Source organism: Dendropsophus ebraccatus, chromosome 7 (genome assembly GCF_027789765.1).
Source record: "Dendropsophus ebraccatus isolate aDenEbr1 chromosome 7, aDenEbr1.pat, whole genome shotgun sequence".
Classification (NCBI taxonomy): domain Eukaryota; kingdom Metazoa; phylum Chordata; class Amphibia; order Anura; family Hylidae; genus Dendropsophus; species Dendropsophus ebraccatus.
In genome coordinates, this window is record NC_091460.1 from 34,458,161 (window position 1) to 34,483,469 (window position 25,309).

The 25,309-nt window shown below is 45.4% G+C and overlaps 1 protein-coding gene across 2 annotated transcripts in view; it reads left to right on the forward strand.

Moving 5' to 3' along the window:
* The first annotated feature begins 4,296 nt into the window (after positions 1–4,296).
* The window catches only part of MAEA (macrophage erythroblast attacher, E3 ubiquitin ligase), a 49,088-nt gene continuing 28,075 nt past the window's right edge, over positions 4,297–25,309 (forward strand). Inside the window, exons 1-3 of one of the 2 annotated variants that reach the window (XM_069977272.1) lie at positions 4,297–4,379; positions 17,519–17,701; positions 23,020–23,223. In XM_069977272.1, coding sequence (XP_069833373.1) covers positions 4,362–4,379; positions 17,519–17,701; positions 23,020–23,223 — 405 coding nt within the window. In that variant the 5' untranslated portion in view covers positions 4,297–4,361. The other variant, XM_069977271.1, reaches the window with a different exon arrangement.

Here is a 25,309-nt window from a genome sequence, read left to right on the forward strand (position 1 = left end):
ACCGCCTCTACATAAATCCCGTGAGCGTCGGTGTGCACAGCCGAAAACCTACGCCACCTAAAAGGTGGAGTAGGTTTTCGGCGTATCATTGCGCCGAAAAAAATGATATATCGCGCGGGCTCTGAGTACGCGCCCCCCGTAACGCCCCCTCTACACCCCCTCCCTGCTCCCCGGCGTATTCGGCTGAAAGTGCCGATATGCGAATATTTTATTCGCAAATCGGCCATTTGCGAATAAAAAAAAGCGCAAATCGGCACTTTCCGCCGAAAATCATCCGTACGCCGGATGATACATGTCGCCCATAGTCTATAAAAATCCTTTTTTCCTCCTACGTTATCTATCAGAGCAGACAGTGGTCTACCAGTCCTACCGAAATGGTCAAGGTCAGCCGACACGTTTAGCCGATATGGGGTCCATAAGAACAATAGAAATTCTGCTATTGTAATGTGGGAGGCAGGTGGAAGTTCTCAGTCTGTAGTGTCACCGTCGCGTTTCACAATCATAAAGTTGTAACAAAGGAACAGAACAGCAATCAAGTAAAATAGACTGAGCGAGAACAAGGACACGCGGGAGAGACTAGACAAACCAGATGGTTCTTAGTTCTTAAAGTAAGCAGCTGCACCAGCAGAGCTATTTCTGAATGTGACAACTATACATAGTATATGCACTGGGGTAAGATGGGGACGTGATGATATTTAAAGCGTATGGTCACCTTTAAACATTATTTTATGGCATTGATATAACGCACCCTCTCCTGTCAGTTGTAATGGAAGAGATCCATGACCATACCAAGGCCTGACTACCTGAAAACATATTCTAATAATATTCACAACCTGTAGGATGCTATAAATTATAATACACACCACAGCTGCTGCAGAACATCATTTACTGACTGAATAACATGAATTATGCCAAACACTGCTATATAACACAATGAGCAGTGTCAAGCCCAATATACTCCTGCTGAGCGTCAGCCACAATGTCCTCTCTACAGTAACAGTCCCAGTTAGATATCACTTACAGATTCCCGTACAGAACAAGACACTAAAACCCGATTCCCTCCATGTTCGCTCGTTGTTTAATTCTACAAGACTGTGGAAAAAAATGATCATCATATACAGTATGAAAAGGTTTTTCCAGATCCCAGTACCCACTGCTAAAAAGCTCTCTATAATGGTGCCTGTTGGGAGGGGGAGTACTTACATTTAAAGGAGTCTAGCGGGGGGCAAATAAATAATTTTGGTCTGAGGCTGGGGGGCACACAATAAAGAAAGTATATTTATCTGCCCTGGTGCCAGCGCATAGTGCGTCACGCTTCTGGATTTCGCAGACAGCCTGCATGACTCCCCCTGCTCCTACATCATGACCTGGCTGAGAGATGCCCTGCTCAGCCAGTCAGTGACTGGGGTGGAATACTGCTGCAGTCACTGATTCACTGAGTAGGCTAAATCCCACCCTTCAGTGACGTAGCAACCAGGTCGTGATGCACCTCACAGCCGGAAGAAAATGGCATTCAGTGGAGTACGGGAGCCAGTCGGGGTGTCGGGGTGACAGGCTCCCGACCCCCCGTTACAGGCCCCTATACTCACCTGATCCCGCCGGGTCCCGCTTCCTGATCCGGTCGGGTCACGGAGATATGAGCGCCCGAAGCCCGGCGCGCTCACAGGAGAGTCCGATGCCCATAGAGAATGATGGAGCATCGAACTCCCCATTCATTCTCTATGAGCGTCGGACTCTCCTGTGAACGAGCGCGCGCCGGGTTTCAGGCGCTGAGATCTCCGTGATCCGACCGGATCAGGAAGCGGGACCCGGCGGGATCAGGTGAGTATAGGGGGCTTTAACGGGGGGTCGGTAGCCTGTCACCCCAGCACGGGGGTGACAGGTCTCCTTTAAAGTGTCACTGTAGTGAATTTTTTTTTTTGCAGGAATCAATAGTCCTGCAAAAATAGACGAAAAATTCATTTTTATCATGAAAAAGCAGTTTGAAGCTCTCCCCCCTGTCTTCATTGTTCTCCTATGGAGAGAGCTAAATAAAAGACCAAAACAGGAAAAAAAAGAGTTAACCTACAAATACCTCACCCGTTATCTCCTCTGACAGTCACCACTGACCTCTCTGAGCTCTGATTACAGCTGTCACCCAGCTCTGTGCCTGCAATCCTCTGTTATCTGCTTTCTGCTGTCGGCTAACTCCCTCCTCCCTCCTCCCCCCTCCCCTCTCTATAGAGCAGACTGGGTACGTCTGATGCAACAAGTCACAATTTCCTGATTTTTTGCAGTGGATGGAAAAGAGGAAGGAGGGGGGGAAACTGGGAAAAGGCTTTTTAAACGCAGATAATGGCAGATTTGGCTAAAAAACCCAATTACAACGTTTCTTAAAATCACCTGGACTATTGATTTCTGCAAAAAAAATAAAAATACGACAGTGACTCTTTAACACTTGTTTAGGTTAAAGGGGTTATCCAGTGTTTAAAAAATGTTTTTTAAACTGCTGGCCTGGTAAGTATAATAAACATGGGGACAATAGAAAATGGACAGGCGCTTCCTGGTGTGGTATGTGCTCATGCAGGCACAACTCTACAAAGCGCATGGATAAAGTGCGGTGCAGCTCTCCGAGGATCCACTACTGGCGATCCAGTCACCAGAGTATGTGCAAATCAAGCAGGGACATGGACCCGGACTAGGAAGATAAAAAAGGACTTCCTCATAAAATGAAAGCCCAACCAGCCAAAAATATATAATAAAAACGCACGTATGCCGCTAAATGTGAATAGGACATAAACATGCATAGCATAAGAATGAATTTAATAAAAAAACATGTTGGGGGACATTTATGAAAGCTGGGCAACTGACGTACACTAGAGATGATCGAACTGGGCCGAGGCCGAGACAGCCCGAGTATTGCCTGGAAACTGAGTATTGCCTGGAGGCGGTACTCGGGCTGTCTCCACCTTCCCCATGGAACGGGAAGGCAGCGGGAGTCAAATGCTGATGGTTCGGGTCCATGTGAACCTGAACCTCGGCCCTGTTCGATCATCTCTAACGTACACCAGGAAGAAGGCGCACATTTGCCCCTTCTCACTGGCGTACGCCATATCTGACGCTTGCCGATGGGTGAGCGGGATGGCACAGCAAGACAGGGAGGAGGTGTGGCCTTCTCCTGTGCCTGATTTACGTCTGCTCACAGCTCCCCTGGGCTGTCCCGTCTCAGCCAGTGATTGGCTGAGAGGGCTGTCACTCCCAAGACAAGTTTGTCTCTGAAGTAGCGGGGCGACAGACAGCAGGGGACCCCGGCGACACCGCTGGATACCCCCTTTACTATGCACTGTGTTGCTGATGGCTTCTTATAGTTATTGCCATTGTTCTTTTTAAAAATGTCTATTGATTGCTCAATAAATAGACATTCCTGTTTTACACAAGGTGCACCTAATAACCCCTGCATGCAGTCTGATAAATAGCCGCATGGTCTTAAACACTACCCAGAATGCAATGCACCAGAACAAGCCATGTGCAGACAGTGAGGCGGCAAGGAACGCAGGGAGATTACAGCTCTGAAGCCTATAAAATTGTGAATGCAGCTCCAGACTGTAAAACACAATGCGACACTGGCGGGTACACTTCAAAAAGAGCTAAAAAGATTATTCTGCAATTTTAATGGCGTCTTTCTGTAGGAAACCAGGGCTATCCACCAATAGACTGCGATTTAGTCACGACTAAGCAAAATTGCTATTCAGGAGCCTGGAAAAGTTGAGTCCAGACCCCTTAGAGCTGCGACTGAAGCTTTATAGTCACCCAGCTTATCCAGGACCAGATATAACTAGGAAACTACATTTTTTTAGCGGGGCAGTAAAGAAAACCCTATTAGCCTACATAGTAGATGAAGAGGTATTGTTATATTGCTTACTCCCCCTCAGTGATTTATTAACCACACTATTTATAGCTTCAGGTACAACAGAACTAAATTAGTAGCCAATTCACTAAAAAACTGAGCCATCATTTTTCCCCCTGCCCGCCCGCTCATCTTTTTATTAGTGAATATGAATTGCCACACACAATAATTAGCCAACGTTCTTATTGGCTGTCGCTCACAGGGCAACGAGCTCCCATTCGTCCGTTTAGCCGTCAGTATTAACTCTAACCCCGCCTACTTTTTCCGTCGGCATCACAAGTCTGTGGGGCGGGTCATTCAGAGCTATCGGGGATTCCTATTGGCTGGGAGAAATTCCTCCACAGAGCTCCTTTCACTGACAGCTGCTCTGAGGCGCCACGCCCACTTTCATTGTTACGTCAGAGAGTTTTACCTGGAGTGTCACACGGCGGAGCCTCGGATTGGAGCGCGCTCGGGAGCAGCCATTGGCTGGCGGATGCGTCAGTCACGCTTGGTGGGTGTGGCTAGGAGTGGGACGATCTGTAGGAGCAGGCGCTGAGCATTAATTGTTTTGCTGCTGAGCTGTCAAGTTGACAGTGTTCGTTTTGGTGCGCCCGCCCTGCGCGTTTTTCCTCTCCGATTATTTTCGCTATTGCTGTGTCACATATCTGGCTGCCCCCTCTATTACCCATGATGCCCAGGACTGTGGGCATGTAGCTTTCAGCTAGTGTTGCCAACCCCTCCCCCCTCCTCTCAGTCCAAGATGGCGGTCCAGGAATCAGCTGCTCAGCTCTCAATGGCTCTGAAGGTTCAGGAGTATCCAACTTTGAAGGTGTGTCATGCTGTCTCTGCTGTACAGGGTGCATGGGTGTCTGCTTGTCTCCTCTGTGCCCCCATACCAGGGCTGGACCTAACATGGGGGCATGTGTGGCTGCTTTGGCTAGTTAATGGTTGCTCACATTAGCCATTTTCCTTTAAAAGACTCTTTAAATAGTCCTAGTGTGGACGATACGCCGTATAACGTTCTGACCTGTTAGTCCAGATCACCAGTATACAGAAATGGCGCATTGCTTTGATTAACCCTACTTTATATTGTGGCCACGCCCCCCTTTTAGGTACATAAAGGCGTCACAAGTGGCGACAGTGACTCGCGGGTATACGTTTGTCTGGTGTGGCTGATTATTGCCGTTTGTAGCTGCAGTAAAATTGTTTCCGGCTGTTAAAACCGTTATCATGTGACCTATAGCGCTCGCCCGTCATGGGACCTATATCGCTCGCTCATCATGGGACCTATAGCGCTCGCTCATAATGGGACCTATAGCGCTCACCCGTCATGGGACCTATAGCGCTCGCCCGTCGTGGGACCTATAGCGCTCGCCCGTCGTGGGACCTATAGCGCTCGCCCGTCATTGGACCTATAGCGCTCGCCCGTCGTGGGACCTATAGCGCTCGCCCGTCAAGGGACCTATAGCGCTCGCCCGTCGTGGGACCTATAGCGCTCGCCCGTCGTGGGACCTATAGCGCTCGCCCATCGTGGGACCTATAGCGCTCGCCCGTCGTGGGACCTATAGCGCTCGCCCGTCGTGGGACCTATAGCGCTCGCCCGTCGTGGGACCTATAGCGCTCGCCCGTCGTGGGACCTATAGCGCTCGCCCGTCGTGGGACCTATAGCGCTCGCCCGTCGTGGGACCTATAGCGCTCGCCCGTCGTGGGACCTATAGCGCTCGCCCGTCATGTGATCCAGGCCCCAAGTGATGTCACTCTTTTCTGACATCATCAGAGAGGTTGTTTTTTTTTGTGTCTGACGCCCCACAGCGTAAAAAGGGGAAAGCTATATCGGTCCTTAACTCCGAAGTCTCCGCTTGCTGTCAGAGAATGAAAATTTTCTTATTAATTTTGAGTCGTATCCAGTTTAGAGCTAAACTACTTGACCCCTTTAAGCTTTACTTAAAATAAGCCAATATTATTTCCTACTGGTTTATCAACCAACTCATTTCAAAAGAGAAGTGATACTCACCTACCCTGATCCTGCACAGCTATGCTCTGATGCTTCTCTCTGGTTCCTGTGATGCGTTGTCCCTGCAGGAACTGACCCTCACAGCCAATCATTGTGTCCCGCCTCATTGGGGCAGTTCTTCTGGGGTCACTGAGGTCATGACGAGCGTAAACCAAAAGTATCAGGGAAGGTGAGTGTTACGTCTTTAGTTTAACACCACCCCAGCCATATATGTAAAACCATTTGTAGGGTTGGCTGATTTTTCTACTGTGTATAATGGCTCATCTCTTCCCTGATGGGGGAGAGAAGGACTGGGCATGTTGGTTTGATCATGTCTGATCCTTTGTTCTCAGGAGAGATTCTCTTCCACCAGAGAGTCTGGCAGCAGCTTTTTCTCCCCCCTCCTGAACATACATGCACATTATCCTGAAACAAGTGTGTATGGGGGGGATTCGGAGCAATAGCCGTCCTGTTGATAGTTGATATGTATATAGTCTACACGCACACCAGCAAGGTCCATCAGGGTATCCCTTGTATCTGATTGCAGTACTTCTCATGTATGATGTATATATTGTGACCACTCAATTATGTTTTTTTTTTTTTTTTTAATATATATTTTCCAGTAATCTTAATAGAATAGATGAGGATATCCCTGGTGTCCTAGAGGTTTAAAGAATCTCTGACTTAGACCCTGTGCTCATCTAATGCAAAGGTGACAAGCTTGTGGCCCTGCAGCTGTTGCAAAACTACAATTCTCATCATGCCTGGACCGCCAAAGCTTTAGCATTTAGGCATGATGGGAATTGTAATTTTGCAACAGCTGGAGGGCCACAAGTTTGACACCCCTGGTCTAATGTATATAGAGAGCTAGGTGACAGGAGAATCAGTTCCCTGCAGCTGCCCATCTCCCAGTAAGTGGCAGCTGCTGGCAGCACTAATGAAGTGTGACTTCCGGCATATTGTGACATCTCTAACTGCTGGCAGTGTACGGATGCAGTACCCACCTATTGTTATAGAAAACAATTGCTTATAAGACAATCCCCTTGTATACCAGCAGCTCAATACACTCTGTATATCCTGTGCCCAGTGTTGGTGACGTGCCAGCAGCGGGTATCTGTAATTGCTTACGATGCTGGATGCCAGCTTGTCGGGCTGTTTACATGGGAAGTGACGGTCTCGCTGTCGGTTTCTGGAGCAGTGTGTTGTCTCCGGCCTCCCGGTGATATCACATCCTCTCTGACTCATTCACTGGAATGTGCAGCTGCTGGAAAGAATTGTCTTCATAGAAAACTTTATATCAGGCGTATGGTCCGTCTTGTGATACTCATGTAGAACCACAAGTCCCAGCAGGCTTATCAATGATCTGTACACTCGGAACAATGCAGCTAGGGCTGTGCTACAAACAGCAGGGAGCCCTCTCCCCTCGAGTGGTTCTCCACTTACCAAGCACCCCCACATAAACTTCCACACTTCACAACTGGCACAGCAGGGGGTTGTTTTTATTCACCTTACTGCCTGAAGCTTCCTTTAAAGTGACTGTACCACCAGGCCAAGGCTGAAGCACTGGAGGCGGGCCGATTCACCCTTAGTGGGAGGAAACCCCAGCCCCTCCATGATAGGGTTCCATTGATTCTAATGGAGTCACGTCATAGAGGGGCTGAGGTTTCTTCCCACTGGGGGTGGATTGGGCCGCCTCCAGTGCTTCAGCCTGGGCCTGGTGGTACAGTCACTTTAAGTGTTACTTACATAAACTATACTAGTATTTATTAACCAACACATTTTAGGCCATTTTCTTTGCTATGTATGGCTGAGAGTGATGTAAAAATAAGTGATACTCACCTACCCTGATCCTCCACAGCTGCGCTCTGATGCTTCTCCGTGGTTCCTGTGATCCATTGTCCTTTCAGGAACTGACCCACACAGCCAATCATTGGCCACAGTTGTGTCCCTCCTAAGTGGTTCTGGTAGTTCTTCTGGGGTCACTGGAACCAGGAGGAAGTGGTGAGGAGTAGGAACCAGAAATATCAAGAGTGCAGGGATCAGGGCAGGTGAGTATTGCCTCTTTATTTTTATACCACCCCAGCCATGTATATGAAAAAAATAGGTAGGACTGGTTGATTATCTACTGCATATGGTGGCCCAACTCTTCACTGATGGCTTGGGATTGGGCATATTTGGTCCGGCCATGCCTGATCCTTTGTTCTCATGAACGATAACCTGCATCATCCATTGAGTAAGGAGGGCCCCTGCTGTATAAGCTGTTGTAGCAGGGGTCCCTCCTTACTCGCTTGGCACGGCAAATTGCCAGCTGCTGCAGCCAATGTGAGATATCTCAGATCGTAGTGGTTAGGGCAGGACTGGCAGTGTCCATACAATTAGAGCGCTGTAATACCGCAGTATAGTGCTTGTCTGCTGCCTGTGTTGTCTTGTTTGGTGCAGGTCATTTAGGGGTTGAACTATTGTCTGTATCCTCAGGAACACAATGTTACTATTACCAGTACAGTAGTTTTTTTTTTTTCTATTATAACTATCCATTGCTGAGCTGTTTTGGACAAAACAAAAAGCCTTGTGATCTGAATGTTCCTCTTGAAAAGAAAGTCCCAGCAGCACAGTAAACAATGGGCACCAAAGCTTAATGGTGACAACACACAAGGTCCTTGACTTTAATGTCTCTAAAACTGTCTGACCTGAACTTTAATATTAAGAAGCTATGTGTGTTGCTGTAGACAAGCCCTAAGAACAATGCGCCATCATTTAGAACCATCAGAATGACCGTTGGCTTTAGGCTGCATTCACACGTTCAGTGTTTTTCCCGGTCCGTGATTGTGGTCCGGCAGCAACCTCCGTGATCCGTGCAAAACAGTCCGTTTTGTATCAGTGTCCGTTTTTTTCACGGATCTGTCTTACAGCATTTTAAATGACATTGATTACATCACATCCGTGTTTTTCACGGATGAACATGGATGTCACATCCGTGTACATCCGTGAAAAACACGGATCTCATTGATTTCTATGGGGAATCCTTTCCGTGCATCCGTTCCGAGTAATGACATGTCCTATTTTTTAACGGAACGGATCACGGATCAGTGAAATCACGGAACATCTGAATAGCCCCATAGAAAGCAATGGGCTGTAAAATTGTCTGTGCGCATGGATCCGTGAGCACGGACAACTTCCCGGAACGTGTGAATGCAGCCTAACACTACACCAAATGGTTCTAGAGGTGAGGGAACTTACAGTTTCGGCACTAAGAGAATCTGCACGCAGCCCGAGGACTGCCTGGAAACATGGATATAGCCTATATACTGTATCCATGTTTTCCAGGACTCCCTAGGGCTGCATCCAACTTTTCCAGCCACCACTAATCTAATACATAGTGTTCAGGATCGAGTGAACCTGAACTTATTGTAGGTACGCTCATCTCTAACCAACAACCATCAGACTGTGCCCATACGGAGTCCATACGCCGTAGACTAAAGTTGACATTTGGTGGGTTTTGCCCACTATCTAAGGTGTGTGAGTATTTCTAGACCCACCTCTCACAGATGAACGCAGTGGGGAGAAGGGTCAGGTGTGTTGGATGTATAGCAACAGGAGAAGTTACTACTGGACCCAGGCCCCCTCCCAGGGAATATTATAACACTAAACATTCCTGCCATCCTTGTTTGGCCCACACTTCCATAGACCAAATCCACAAGTTATGCTCAGGTCACCAACCTGCAACCGGCTAGCCACCAAACTACTGTAGCGGCCCTGGTGGCCCTACTACCTCAGTGATGCCATGCTCCAAGCCCTTCAGCCAGCTTACTCTTTTTAGGAGAGGAATATAAAGGCCCCCTTATACTGTTGCATCAGTTACCAGAGAATTAAGAAGTCCAGTGAAAATTTTTATTAAAGTATTGTATTGCCCCCCCAAAAGTTTTACAAATCACCAATATACACTTATTACAGGAAATGCACATAAAGTGCTTTTTCCCTGCACTTACTACTGCATCAAGGATTCACTTCCTGGATAACATGGTGATGTCACTTCCTGGATAACATAGTGATGTCACTTCCTGGATAACATGGTGATGTCACGACCCGACTCCCAGAGCTGTGCAGGCTGTGGCTGCTGGAGAGGATGATGGCAGGGGTATGCTCAGTGTCCCTCCAGTGCTCTGTGTCCCTCAGTGTCCTCCTGCCATCATCCTCTCCAGCAGCCACAGCCTGCACAGCTCTGGGAGTCTGGTCGTGACATCACCATGTTATCCAGGAAGTGACATCACCATGTAATTTCCCGTCATAAGTGTATATTGGTGATTTGTATAACTTTTTTTTTTTTTTTGTGTGTGTGTGTGTGTGGGGGGGGGGGGGGGGGGGGGGCAATACAATACTTTAATAAAAACAATTGTCACCTGACTTCTCCTTTAGCATTGGCAGCTGACCCAGGACAGGTCACTTATTCTGACACACCGGCCAGTGGGTCAGGCTGGAAATTACATGATCCAGATGCCTTTGTGCTGGAATAAAACATATGGCAAAAATCCAAGAGTGCTTATTTAAAGAGGACCCGTCCCCCCCTAAAATAGTGTGTATTAGGCTAGGTTCACACTGCGTTTTCAGCATCCGTTTAACTGACCCGTTTTTTTTTTTCTTAAAAAAAAAAACGGATTGCAAAAAACGGATGCATTTGTGTGCATCCGTTTTTCCATTGACTTCCATTATATAAAAAAAAAAACTGATCAAAACGGATGCGTTTTTTTTTTTTACTCACAATAAAGTACTGTTAACACTACTTTTTTGACCGTTAAAAAAAAAACGGATCCGTTAAACGGATGCTGAAAATGCAGTGTGAACCTAGCCTTACCGTGTTTCCCCGAAAATAATACAGTGCCTTATATTGTTCCCAAAGAGGCACTCTTATTTTCGGGGGGTGTCCTATTTCTCAGGAGGGGAGATTTGTGAGCAGCACGGTACTATCATTGGGAGGGAGGGGGTGAGCGGTGTTGGGTAGTGGTGGAAGGCCTTACTTTCGGGGTGGGGGTGGGGGAAACATGGTCTTTTTTCGGTTGCATTTTGCTCACTGCAATGTAATTCAAAGGTTCCTACTGAAGAATGTGAGGAGAAAAAAAAAGCCTGAGAGTGTACCTGACATTTTAACTTTCAAAATCTAAACCAACAGTACATGTGATATAAAGCAGGTTTGCAATATACATTCATTATTTCTTTGTTATCATGCTGTAAAACAAAGCTGAACTTACCAGAAATCCAGGTCCAGTCTCCTGAAGGCAGATTTTCTGACTTGAATTCCGGCCAGTACAGAGAGTCACGGCTCAATGTGTCCATCAGTCACATGACTGCCTTCTCTCTGTGAGCGCTCAGATGGCTTGGGATACACTGGACTTCCTGTTTTCTGTTTTGTAAGAAAGAAAAAAGTCAGAAAACAGGAAGTGCTGTGTTTTCCATAATAACTGAAAAAAAAAAAAAAAAAAAGTCATGAATGTAAATTGCAAAATTGCTTTATATCACATCTACTGCTGATTTAGATTTTGAGAGTTGTAATGACAGTGACACTTTAAAAAACCACACACACTGTAAAGTTATAGAGGTAAAGGAAAGTCGAAACGCCATAATCTACATGGAAAAACCCAGCATACACCATTTTAGAGAAACGTTACTGACCTAAAAAAGTCCCCATTCATACGTTCAGTGCTTTTTTTGTTTTTTTGGGGGGGCGGGGGCTGGACATGATCGTGTCCTCAATCCGCTAAATAATCAGTGCATCTGCTATCCATATTTTGTGCAGATTAAAAATAAAAAAGTACAGTGCTTGTTAATAAAGTTCAACTGGTTCAAAAAAGATGCCCAACCCCTAAAAAGGTCACATGATTCCTTTCAGCCTCTAACATCTCTTTAACCTCTTAAGGACGGAGCTAATTTTCATTTTTGAGTTTTCGTTTTTTCCCCTCCTTGTGTTTAAAAGGCCATAGCACTTGCATTTTTCCACCTAGAAACCCACATGAGCCCTTATTTTTTGCGTCACTAATTGTACTTTGCAATGACAGGCTGAATTTTTGCATAAAGTACACTGCGAAACCAGAAAAAAATTCAATGTGTGGTGAAATTGAACAAAATTTTTTTTTTTTTATTTGGGGGATATTTGTTTTGACGCCTTTCGCCCTTGGGTAAAACTGACTTGTTATGCATGTTCCTCAAGTCATTACGATTAAAACGATATGTAACATGTATAACTTTTCTTGTATCTGATGGCCTGTAAAAAATTCAAACCATTGTTAACAAATATATGTCCCTTAAAATCACTCCATTCCCAGGCTTATATCGCTTTTATCCTTTGGTCTATGGGGCTGTATGAGGTGACCTTTTTTGCGCCATGATGTCTTCTTTCTATCGGTACCTTGATTGTGCATATACGACTTTTTGATCGCTTTTTATTACCTTTTTTTCTGGATTTGATGCGACCAAAAATGCGCAATTTTGCACTTTGGGATTTTTTTGCGCTGACGCCGTTTACCGTGCGAGATAAGAAATGTGATTAATTAATAGTTCGGGCGATTACGCACGTGGCGATAGCAAATTTGTTTTTTATTTTATTTACTTTTATTTAAAACCTGGGAAAAGGGGGGTGATTCAGACTTTTATTAGGGGAGGGGGATTTTTACGAATTTTTTTTTTTTTTTACTTATACTAGAAGCCCCCCTGGGGTTAGGGTTATTCCCCCTGGGGTTAGGGTTATACTCAGGGTTATACAGCAAAGATCAATGAGATCGGCACTCGTTTGCTTTCGGCTGCTGCAGCCGAAAGCATCCGAGTGCCGAGCCGGGATCAGCGCCATTTTTGGGGAAAACACCCGGCTGGCATAGATGTGTGGATCGCGATCCACCCCACTAGACACCAGGGAAGTGCTGCATACAGTAATCGGATGCAGCTGTCAACTTTGACAGCTGCATCCCATTACTGAATTAGCGGGCACGGCGATCAGACCGTGCCCGCTAATAGCCGCGGCCCCGGTACGTCATGCGTCCTTAAGAGATTAAAGTATAAGAAAGATGGATGACAGCGTCCAATCGTGCAAACGTTTCTTTTATTCCTCCATAAACAGACAATGTAGTAACGTTTCGACTCGTCTGAGTCTTTTTCAAACTGGAATCTGCGTCCAGAGGGAAGCCAGGTGGGCCCCTGTGGTATTGGAGTGCTACTGAGGACTTTGCTCTTTTTGCTACATAAGAGATTAAAGTGTCACTATCATTTTTTTTTATTTGTGTATTTTTGCAGAAATAGTCCAGGCGATTTTTAAAAACTTTGTAATTGGGTTTATTAGGCAAATATGCCATTATCTGCATTCAAAAAGACTTTCCCCAGCCCCACCCCCTCTCTCATCCACTGCTCATTATCAGGAAATCTCGACACTTTTACATCAATCGAGCTCTGTGTAATCTATGAAGGGGGAGGAGGGAGAAGAAAGGAGGGAGATTAGTCACCAGCAGAGAACAAAGGATTACACAGTGGAAGCTGTGTGAAAGCCTCTATTCAGAGGTCAGAGAGGTCAGTGCTGACTTCAAAGGAGATAGCCCAGTGATGTAGCTATAAATCAACTCTTTGTTGTCCTGTTTTGGTGCCTCATCTCCCTACACACAAGTTTTGGCTGATATTACGTTGGTTATTAAAAGTACACTCAGGTAGCAGTACCATTGCCCTTTTTTTTTTTTTTTTTTTTTTTTTTTTCTTTTGAAACTATGCCCCCTCCTGACACAAAACATGGGAAAACTAGCTAATTTACCTTGAAAAATTTTGCGCATAGAAATAAATATAACTCAAAAAAACAATATTAGCCAAATAATTAGAGGAATTATTTGTTTTTTTAATTCCCAATATCTTCTAACAGGAGAAATCATTGTGTGATTTTTGTGTTGTGCATTGTTTAGTTACTTTTGCTATTGTTTTTTCTTTTTAATTAAACCTTTAGACTTGAGGCTTTTGTGTTGGTTTAATTATGTATGTATTAGCAGAATGAGGGGAAACAAGTAACGGCGCCCCCTAGGGGGTCTGGATATGTCCTAACAGCCTGGTTGCTGGGAGTCAGATTATTGGGAATCCCAGTGATCCAAAGTACAGGGCTTTCCATCCTCTCCTTTTCATATCAAATCTACAAAAATTGTAATTAAAATTGATCAAAAAGTTGCATATGTGCAAGCAAGGTACTGATAGAAAGTACAGATCATGGCACTAATATAGAGCAGTTTTAAGAACATGATTTTTTTTTTTTTTTTTAATAGTCAAATAAAATAAAAGTTATATAAGTTACTGACTTGAGGAACATAGTTTTATTGCCTAAACACACACCAACATCACCCCCCCCCCCCCCCCCCAGATAAAAAAAAAAAATCACCGTGTAAATCATGTTTTCCCAGTTTCAGTGCATATTTTATGGGAAAAAAATGGACCTTACATTGTCGGTCAAGAGTCAATACTGCAGAAGCATATAGCATTGGTTACCTACCTGCCCCAGTTCCAAAAGCACTAAGGGGGAGATTTATCAAACATGGTGTAAAGTGAGACTGTCTCAGTTGCCCCTAGCAACCAATCAGATTCCACCTTTCATTTTCCAAAGAGTCGTGGGGAATGAAAGGTGGAATCTGATTGGTTGCTAGGGGCAACTGAGCCAGCTTCACTTTACACCATGTTTGAAAAATCTCCCCCTTTGGGTCCATTTGTTCTGTCATCCTCTGGCTTCTTCTTGGTAGTTGCTCAGAGCTACAATTCCCAGAATGCATTGCTTTGCATCACAGCCCTGCCTACTTCCCTTGTACAGGACTTCTGCCAGTTCCCCACCCAGAGCCTATGCAGAACATTGCCCTACACAGTAGACTGATGTTCTGCAGTTGGTAAATGTGCAGCACCTGCTGCATTTATTACCTGGCAGCTCCTCTGGATGAGTCTTCATCCATCCCAAGGCAGCATGGCGTAAAGACAGCCCAGTCTCCACTATGTTTATATATGACGGGGAGCTGGTGATGTAGGGATTAGTCTGAGGTAGTGACATCACTCAGAAGGTAGGGCTAGAGCTCAGAGGTCTGATCCAGCCATGTCTACTGAGACAGCAGAGGATGATGCATTGTCTCGGGAGAGAGGGAGCAGCTGGAGACAACACAACGTCAGAAATAAAAGGACTACACAACTTCCTGGCACCCAAAAGTGCCCGCATGCCAGTACTATTAATATTATCTTAGTATGTTACATGTCTTAGGATGATAATTTTATTTTAATATAATTTTCTGATACTGGAGTACCCCTTTAATACGTGGAAATGCCTCTTAAAAAGAGTGTTCTCTACACATAGATAAGATGTCAGTGTGCAGACTGCTTTTATGCCCTGAAAATCCTATGGTATTTAAAGGGGAACTATCAGGAGGTTAGACAAATTTAACCTGCTGCTAGCTTCCTAGTGGGCATGGGGTGTGGCTACCACCCCTCCGAGCAGCGATCTGGCCTGGCCTACTCCATTGATAATCATTAGAAGGGGCAGCCCCACCCCTAGCTGTCCCTCTCCATTGATAATCATTGGGGGGGAGCTGCGTCCCCTAGCCGGCCCGCCCCCTCCAATGATTATCAATGGAGGTGGCCGTCCCCCAGGCCGGATCAGTGCTCGGAGGGGTGGTAGCCACGCCCCCAGTGCTCCTAACTGCTTACCGGACACAACTAACAGCTGGGGAATGGAGCTGAGGATGAAGGTAAGAGACGCACCTTCCACCTCAGTGCCCATTAGGAAGCTACCAGCAGGTTAGATTTGTCTACCCTGCTGGTAGTTCCCCTTTAACCCAGTGATTCTTGTGCTTTTTATTATGTAAAGTGTTGTGATTAGTCCCTGCGTTAACTCTTTACTTCTAGGAGAGCAATTTAGTTAAGCCCCTAAGCGACTGGAGGAGCAAATGAGCGCTGTCAACTGGCGGCAGCGAGCGGGTAAGTGCAGGGGAGGCTGCCTGGGTGATCGCTCGATCGTCCGGGCAGCCCATAGAGGATAGCGGAGGTGTCCACTACAGCCTGTCCTATCCCACGCAGCAGCAGCAGATCACTGCTATCACAGTCATTTGTCTTTCAACATGTTGAAAGACAAACGACTGCAACGATCAGCCGACATTGTTCATGTCGGCTGATTGTTGCCTTCTATTGCATGGGACGATTATCGGCCATATCGGCTAATAATTGTTCTGTGTAGTAGGGCCTTTAGGGTCCATTTACACAGATTATCTGCCAAAGATTTGAAGCCAAAGCCAGGAACAGATTATAAACAGAGATCAAATCATAAAGGAAAGCCTGAGATTTTTCCTCTTTTCAAATCCATTCCTGGCTTTGGCTTCAAATCTTTGGCAGACAATCTGTCAAATAATGTCTCTGTGTGAATGGACCCATAGAGCAGTCCCATCGCTCTCCCACAGATCTAGCACTTATAGGACTGCGGATGGACAGTACATTTCGCAGCATCTCCCACCCATGGGATAGGGTCAAAGCGCACCCGTCATAAAGTACGCTGGACCTGATGGGCACGCAATCCATTTGGCACTTGAAGTTCAGGTATGCATGGAGACCATGCCTTGTTGGTTCTGTGTGCGATCCACGTTCTGATCCAATTGGGGTTTTACATGTTACTGATCCGAAATGGTCCTCGCCAAATGCATTGCACATCATTTGGGTCCAGCGTTCTTGCCAGGTACCATTTAGGCATGTGATGGGAAAATTTACATGACATAAATATGGATAACCGCACTTATGTCCGAGCCTGATAGTTGATGTTACTGGCTGCTATTTTCGGGTCTATGGTCGCTCTTACCTAGACAGCAATATGGTGCCAGGGAAGGGGATGCAATGTTACACCCTTCATTCATAAGATTGATTGGGGTCATAGTGCTACGCCTTCACTTTATGAGGTGGAAGCCCTCATTTTAAGAAATAATATAATGATTAAAGGGGTTGTCCAGCTCTACAAAAACAGGGCCACTTTCTTCCAGAGACAGCACCTGGCACCACTCTTGGACGTAAAAAAATACAAACCATCTAACTTTTTCCACAGGAGAATGCGAATATACCCCTAATGGGGGTATGAAAAAGAGGGATCTGGATAATGCGGCCCTCTAAGGGTGCCTTTACACAGAGAGATTTATCTGACAGATTTTTGAATCCAAAGCCAGGAATGGATTTGAAAAGAGGAGAAATCTCAGCAAAAGATGAGATTAGGTGACAGACCAGCCTTTCTTTCATTGGCTGGCTAATCGCATGACCTGTTATTGGGAATTGGCCTATAGGGCCTACAGCTGCTATCACCTATGGCCAGTCACAATGTATACAGTATATGCAGAACTGGCTTGAGCCCTTTTGGTTTTCTACTTCAGTATCTGCCATCTGGAAAGTTTGTGAAGACCACCATTCACATTGGCCAGCTTTAGGAGTGTGCGTTTCAACAAGTGGTTCCTTCTGGACTGGGTGCCCACTATGGCTGGGGCTTGACCTGCAACCACTACAAATCGTAGTAGAAATTTGGGCCCCATTCTCTATGAGGCTTATGCATGGCCACTGTTTGCTTATATGTACACCATTGTGACCTTTGCACTCCATGTTAGATGAACTCCAACGCTAAAGCAGGATCTTTTTTTCTATTTCAGGTTCCTTATGAGACCCTCAACAAGCGCTTCCGGGCAGCACAGAAAAACATAGATCGGGAGACGAGCCATGTCACTATGGTTGTGGCTGAGCTGGAGAAGACATTGAGCAGCTGCCCTGCTGTGGACTCTGTGGTCAGCCTTCTGGATGGGGTGGTGGAGAAACTAAGTGTTCTTAAGAGGAAGGTAAAATCACACATGGCATGTCGGATGTGGCCGCCTGGGATGTGGGGTCGGATGTGGCCGCCTGGGATGTGGGGTCTGATGTGGCCACCTGGGATGTAGTGTTTGCATTTACTTTCAAATAAGCACTTCAAGAGTTAAAGATCACTCCTAAGATCTCCTGTAATCAGGGGACATAGCTGGTTGAAGAGCACGGTAACGTTCTTATATATCTAGTATATCTCCTGATCACAGAAGACCTCAGGAGTGATACCCAGTGCAATCTTTAATTTTCCCTTTTCATGTATAAAGTTATTTTATTTGACAATAATGCTTTAAATCAGGGGTGGGGAGCCTCTGGCCTGCAGGCCACATCCGCCCCCTAAGCTTTCCTGCTGCATCCCCCAACTCTCCTGTGACGTGCACCACTCTGGTGGGGCAGGAGCTGGCACGCAGAGCATCCTCCTGTGTCTATGAATGCGGCAGCCACCAGACACAGGAGGATGCTGTGCGTGCCGACTCCTTCCCTACCAGAGCGGCGCATGTCTTCTTTCCTCTGTGGGCCGCGTGATGGCGGCATTTCATTGTGTGCCGCCTGAAGGAAAAGATCGGCACAGACTAAGAGAGAGAAGAGGACAGTGGGAGCAGAGGAAAGGGACCGGACTAGGGGGTTAACTAGACTACCAGGGGCATCACTGGGGGGGGTCAACTAGACTACCAGGGGCATCACTGGAGGGGGTCAACTAGACTACCAGGGGCATCACTGGGGGGGGTCAACTAGACTACCAGGGGCATCACTGGGGGGGGTCAACTAGACTACCAGGGGCATCACTGGGGGGGGTCAACTAGACTACCAGGGGCATCACTAGAGTGGTTCAACTAGACTACCAGGGGCATCACTAGAGTGGTTCAACTAGACTACCAGGGGCATCACTAGAGTGGTTCAACTAGACTACCAGGGGCATCACTAGAGTGGTTCAACTAGACTACCAGGGGCATCACTAGAGTGGTTCAACTAGACTACCAGGGGCATCACTAGAGTGGTTCAACTAGACTACCAGGGGCATCACTAGAGTGGTTCAACTAGACTACCAGGGGCATCACTAGAGTGGTTCAACTAGACTACCAGGGGCATCACTACAGTGGTTCAACTAGACTACCAGGGGCATCACTAGAGGGGGTCAACTAGACTACCAGGGGCATCACTAGAGTGGTTCACTATGGTTACCAGGGGCATCAGTAAGGGGTTAACTCTGGATACTGGGCATCACTAAGGATTCACATGAGATACCAGAGGGCATCACAGAGGGCTAACTACAATAGCAGGGGCATTAGGGGAGCAATACTTTGCTTCGCACCAGGTGCTGCCAACCCACACTACATCACTGCAGCGCACAGTATAACATTGAGTGCAGCGGCACTCGAATGATTTTATTAATGCCCGAATGGCCCTCGACAGGGAAAAGGTTCCCCACCCCTGTTTTAAGTCATGTTTGTATGATTGAGTTGTAGATCAGTATAGATATATTATTTACTATCTATATTATATAATAATCTTGCAGTTTTCATTCCGGCCACTAAGCCTAATAATATGCTGACTGTTCTGCACAGACCACTTTTCAGCAGTGTCATACAAAGGATTACAGAGAAGTATGACAGCTGCATGTAGATAAGATGGGACCAGCAGGCCTGTATTTGGAATTCGTGCTGCCCTAGGCACCAAGTGCTGACGCCTCAAACCGACGCCCCTAGGGGAGGCAGGGGTAAGTGTTGCACTGTGTTCCCACATTGCGTTTAAGTTAAAAATGCAATGAGGGAAACAGCCTTTAAACACTTTATGGGTGCTCTGTCACCCTGGGGGGAGGTGTTCCCTTCCTCTACAGTATTCAGTTCCCCCAATGAGATAATAGTACCACCCCCAGTGCCCCCCAGGATATAATAGTACCACACAGTGCCCCCAGGACATAATACTGCCACACGTTGCATAACTAGGATATAACAGTGTCCTCATGTCTTCTGACCTGTCCCCTCTGTGCTGTGGCCTGTACTTATTTGCTCTGCCTGCGGATCTAGGATCACGCGTCGCATGTGAGAAAAGTCGCCTATTTTGTGAATTAAAGTGCTCTGACATGACTCAACACTCCCCTGCCTGTCTCAGTATACAGTCCTAAGTATATACCTCACCCTCCTCTACTCAGTATATAATCCTATGTAAATACCTCACTCCCCTCTGCTCAGTATACAGTCCCAAGTATATAGCTCACTCTCCTCTGTTTAGCATACAGGCCCATATATATACTGTACCTCACTCTCTTCTGTATAGCATACAGTCCCATGTAAATACCTGACTCTCCTCTGCACAGTATACAGTCCCATGTAAATACCTGACTCTCCTCTTCACAGCAGGGGATCATCACCGGCTCGGGCAAGATGGCTGCCCCATAGAAATGTACTATAATAAAATAGTTATACAGAAATATATACATTCACATGGGATGGCTTTCTAAAGACCTGACAGAAGTAGATGATAACGGAGCCGGGGGGGGGGGGGGGGTTCTTAGTTTTTAGGGTAAATACCCTATAAATAGATTATATAGGATATATATTTTGTCTTCATTCGCACATCCCCCCCCCCGTTCTGACATTACTACTTTACACCCTGTGAATGTGAAGCGGCCCGGCATCCAGTTAACAATGTGTGACCGCCATCCGGGGTGCAGTGAATGAAAGAGACATCAAATCAATCACCGTGATTTACATGGATTCTGGTTCAAGCATGTTTGCTTTTCAATCCGGCAGCTGGGAGACATTGATGTATGAGACTATGAGAGAGCGGCCGCCTTCATCCACACTTGTCACCGATGGCTGCTGACTCCATCTTTGTCTCTGCAATTCACAGCACTTTATTGAATCTTCCTCGATGGCGTTTTTTTTTTTTTTTTTTTTTTTTACTTTTTCACCCTGTAAATTACCAATGTTTCATGTTCCGGATGAAATCCTGATGACCCCAACGCTTCTCATAATGATTTGCTGGTAACTTTACATCAATATCAGGCCCGGGCTTGCCCGAAATGGTCACACACATTAAGTGACTACTTTGCCAGTAGAACTGCGCTGGGTATTACTTATGCATACTAAGGAGTCAGGATGGAATGTTCCAGATTTGTTGGTCTTAGATTGATTTTAAGGCCCCGTTCACAAAGCCTGTTTAAATAACATGCTGTCATATATATGTGCATATACTGGCATGGGCCCCATTGACTTTAAAGGGGTTGTCTAGCAAAAATCTTTTTCTTTCAAATAAACTGGTTTCAGAAAGTTATAAAAATTTGTGGTTTATTTCTATTTGGAAATCTCAAGTCTTCCCATACTTATCAGCGGCTGTATGACCTGCAGGAAATGTTGTTGTGTTTTTTTTTCATTCTGATACAGTGCTCTCTGCTGCCACCTCTGTCAATGTCAGGAACTGGCCAGAGCAGCAGCAAATCCCCATAGAAAACCTTTCCTGCTCTGGACAGTGAGCGAGCAGCCTCTTGTGTCCGGAGCCATAATGCTGCCTCCATCCAGAAGAGTAATTGACAGGATGGGGAGCCAATGGCCCCTCATCCTGTCAAACACAGTGCTGCATTTAACTGTATGCACTCCTGCTTAGGATTGCTTACAGTTAAAGGGCCAGACACAGCACCCGACGGCCTGTGTGCTGACGCTAGCCCGGGATCCAGAATTCCAGCCAGTTTCTGGACACGCATCCAAAGCAGTCTGCAATTCCAGATGCTCCGATAGGGTTCTATGGGGTCATCTATTCCAGAATTCTGGGCACAAATAGGACATGTCCTATAATTTCCTGACATATTTTCTGGCATGGAAAAATCCTGAGGGGTGTCCATGCCCAACAGAACCCTTTTGGGTCTGGAAATCTAGCTGGATTTCCTGATTTTAGATAGATTTTCTTGACATGTGCATGGGGCCTAAAGGGGTACTTCAAAGAAAAAGAAAAATGTTTTCAAATTAACTGTTAGAAAGTTATACAGATTTGTAATTTACTTATTTTGTTAAAACCTCCAGTCTTCAAGTACTTGTCAGCTGCTGTATGTCCTGCAGGAAGTGGTATATTCTCATCAGTCTGACACAGTGCTCTCTGCTGCCACCTCTGTCCATGTCAGGAACTGTCCAGAGTAACAGCAAATCCCCATAGAAAACCTCTCCTGCTCTGGACAGTTCCTGACATAGACAGAGGTGGCAGCAGAGAGCACTGTGTCAGACTGGAAAGAATACACCACTTCTTACTGGACTTACAGCTAAGTTCTTCCAAAGAGGAAACTTTTTTTTTTTTTTTTTTTCTGCTCTTCCATGATGTAAAACTTTAGCACAGACTTGTCCCTAGATCGATAGTTCTTTAGCTCTTAGTGTTTCGATTTCTGCGTCCCGTCGCACAGCTTGTCACACAGACCCATTTCCATAATGGAATATCATTCAGCTTTTTATTTTTCACAAACAAATTTTTAAAGCCAAAAGGACGGAATCAATAGGAAAGCAAAGGGAATAAACACCACTGTGCTGACGGAAACATTGAAGAGATTGGAGTTAGAATGAAGCAGAATAGATTGTAGAATGAAATGATAATGTTCCAGACTTTTTTTTTTTTTTTTTTTTTTATATATATCAATTTCCTATATAATTTTTAGTAGAAAAGTTGTATATAAGAATACATTAAGGAGGCACCAATTAATCTTATCACATTTTCCTGTCTTTGGAAACAATATAATATCAGAACATGGCAAAAATCCAGTTCAGTAAAATCCTCGCCCTCAAATGGTGCTTGGCTCCTGTTTCCTTAAAGGGGTACTCCAGGAAATTGTATTGAAATCAACTGGTTTCAGAAAGTTATGTAGATTTGTAAATTAAATGTAGATTTTTATTTAAAAATATCAAGTCTTTCCAATCTTATCAGCTGCTGTATGTCCTGCAGGAAGTGGTGTATTCTTTCCAGTCTGGCACAGTGCCAGACTGGATGTCAGGAACTGTCCAGAGCAGCAGAGGTTTTCTATGGGGATTTGCTACTGCTTTGGACAGTTCCTATCATGGACAGAGGTGGCAGCAGAGAGCACGGTGTCAGACTGGAAACAATATACCACTTCCTGCAGGACATACAGCAGCTGATAAGTATAAGAAGACAGGCGATATTAAATAGAAGTAAATTACAAGTATTCCTTCAATCAGATTTTTCTGGAAATCCCTTCAGTGAAGTACAGAGTGAAAGAGAAGGAGTGTTACTATCCTGCATACACCCAAAGTGACTCCAGTTCATTTTCTCATAAAGGTTTTTGTGTTTTATTTTTTAGGCAGTAGAGTCCATCCAGGCAGAGGATGAGAGCGCCAAGTTGTGCAAGAGGCGGATCGAACACTTAAAGGAGCACAGCAGTGACCAGACGCCCGCTGTTAATATGTGGAAAAAGAAGCGCATGGACCGTATGATGGTGGAACATCTTCTTCGGTGTGGCTACTATAACACAGCGGTGAAGCTGGCCAGGCAAAGCGGGATAGAGGTAAGACAGTTTTTTTACTTAATTTTTTTTGTTGGTCTATTCTGATTATTAAAAGTAAACACATGTACATGATATTACTTATCTTGTATTGGCCAATATTTATGGCCTGTATTATACTCCAGGGCTGCACTCACTGTTCTGCTGGTGAGGTCACTGTGTACATACATTACATTACTTATCCTGCACTGATCCTGAGTTACATCCTGTATTATACTCCGGAGCTGCACTCAGTATTCTGCTGGTGGAGTCACTGTGTACTTTACATTACATTACTGATCCTGAGTTACATCCTGTATTATCCTCCAGAGCTGCACTTGCTATTCTGCTGGTGGAGTCACTGTGTACATACATTACATTACTGATCCTGAGTTACATCCTGTATTATACTCCAGAGCTGCACTCACTATTCTGCTGGTGGAGTCACTGTGTACATACATTACTGATCCTGTATTATCCTCCAGAGCTGCACTTGCTATTCTGCTGGTGGGGTCACTGTGTACATACATTACATTACTGATCCTGAGTTACATCCTGTATTATCCTCCAGAGCTGCACTTGCTATTCTGCTGGTGGGGTCACTGTGTACATACATTACTGATCCTGAGTTACATCCTGTATTATCCTCCAGAGCTGCACTTGCTATTCTGCTGGTGGAGTCACTGTGTACATACATAACATTACTGATCCTGAGTTACATCCTGTATTATACTCCAGAGCTGCACTCACTATTCTGCTGGTGGAGTCACTGTGTACATACATTACATTACTGATCCTGTATTATCCTCCAGAGCTGCACTTGCTATTCTGCTGGTGGGGTCACTGTGTACATACATTACTGATCCTGAGTTACATCCTGTATTATCCTCCAGAGCTGCACTTGCTATTCTGCTGGTGGAGTCACTGTGTACATACATTACATTACTGATCCTGAGTTACATCCTGTATTATACTCCAGAGCTGCACTTGCTATTCTGCTGGTGGGGTCACTGTGTACATACATTACATTACTGATCCTGAGTTACATCCTGCATTATACTCCAGAGCTGCACTCACTATTCTGCTGGTGGAGTCACTGTGTACATACATTACTGATCCTGTACTGATCCTGTATTATCCTCCAGAGCTGCACTTGCTATTCTGCTGGTGGAGTCACTGTGTACATACATTACATTACTGATCCTGAGTTACATCCTGTATTATACTCCAGAGCTGCACTTGCTATTCTGCTGGTGGGGTCACTGTGTACATACATTACTGATCCTGAGTTACATCCTGTATTATACTCCAGAGCTGCACTTGCTATTCTGCTGGTGGGGTCACTGTGTACATACATTACTGATCCTGAGTTACATCCTGTATTATACTCTGTTTACCAATGAAGCCGCAGGGCCCCATAGTAAGAGCGAGTAATGGGACTAGGAAACCCTCAGGGCCCTGTACATGGAGTGATCCCTGCATCTGCCTCTTATACACATAAAGTGACGCTGATATCCAGGATCTATTTTGGTTTCATGTCCTAAATACAAAGCCCCCTGCCGCCGCACACTTCCACGCTCGTGCCGCCACTTCCTCTTACAAGGAATTATCAGATTTTTTTTTTTAAAAGAAAATAATGAGAGGCGAGGTTGTGCTTCAACAGGTGGCGATAGAAGAATCGGCGCTAATCAGATCTGACTATTGAGGTAATTTGCTAATGGTTTCCAGCTCTCTAATGAGGTGATAAACAGCGGCAAGTCACAGGGAGAGAAGCGGCCATAACAAATGATTGTGATGGAGCGGCTATAAAGATGGCTCATCAGAGCCGCCGCCGCTTGTAATGAGCAATGAGTTTATTTTCATATCCTTCTGACCTTGGATTTCACAACCGGAATCAAACGCCAGATATCTTTTCTCCTTTCACATTTTGGTTATCGACTCACATGATCGTAACATCATACAACATATTGGGCAGGCCTGGATCCCATAAACATCTCATATATACATAAGGCATGCTGCATATATTGCGATGTGTTAAAGGGGTGGTCAGGCTTTACTTCTATCGAAACATCTCAAGTCTTCCAATACTTATCAGCTGTTGTATGTCCTG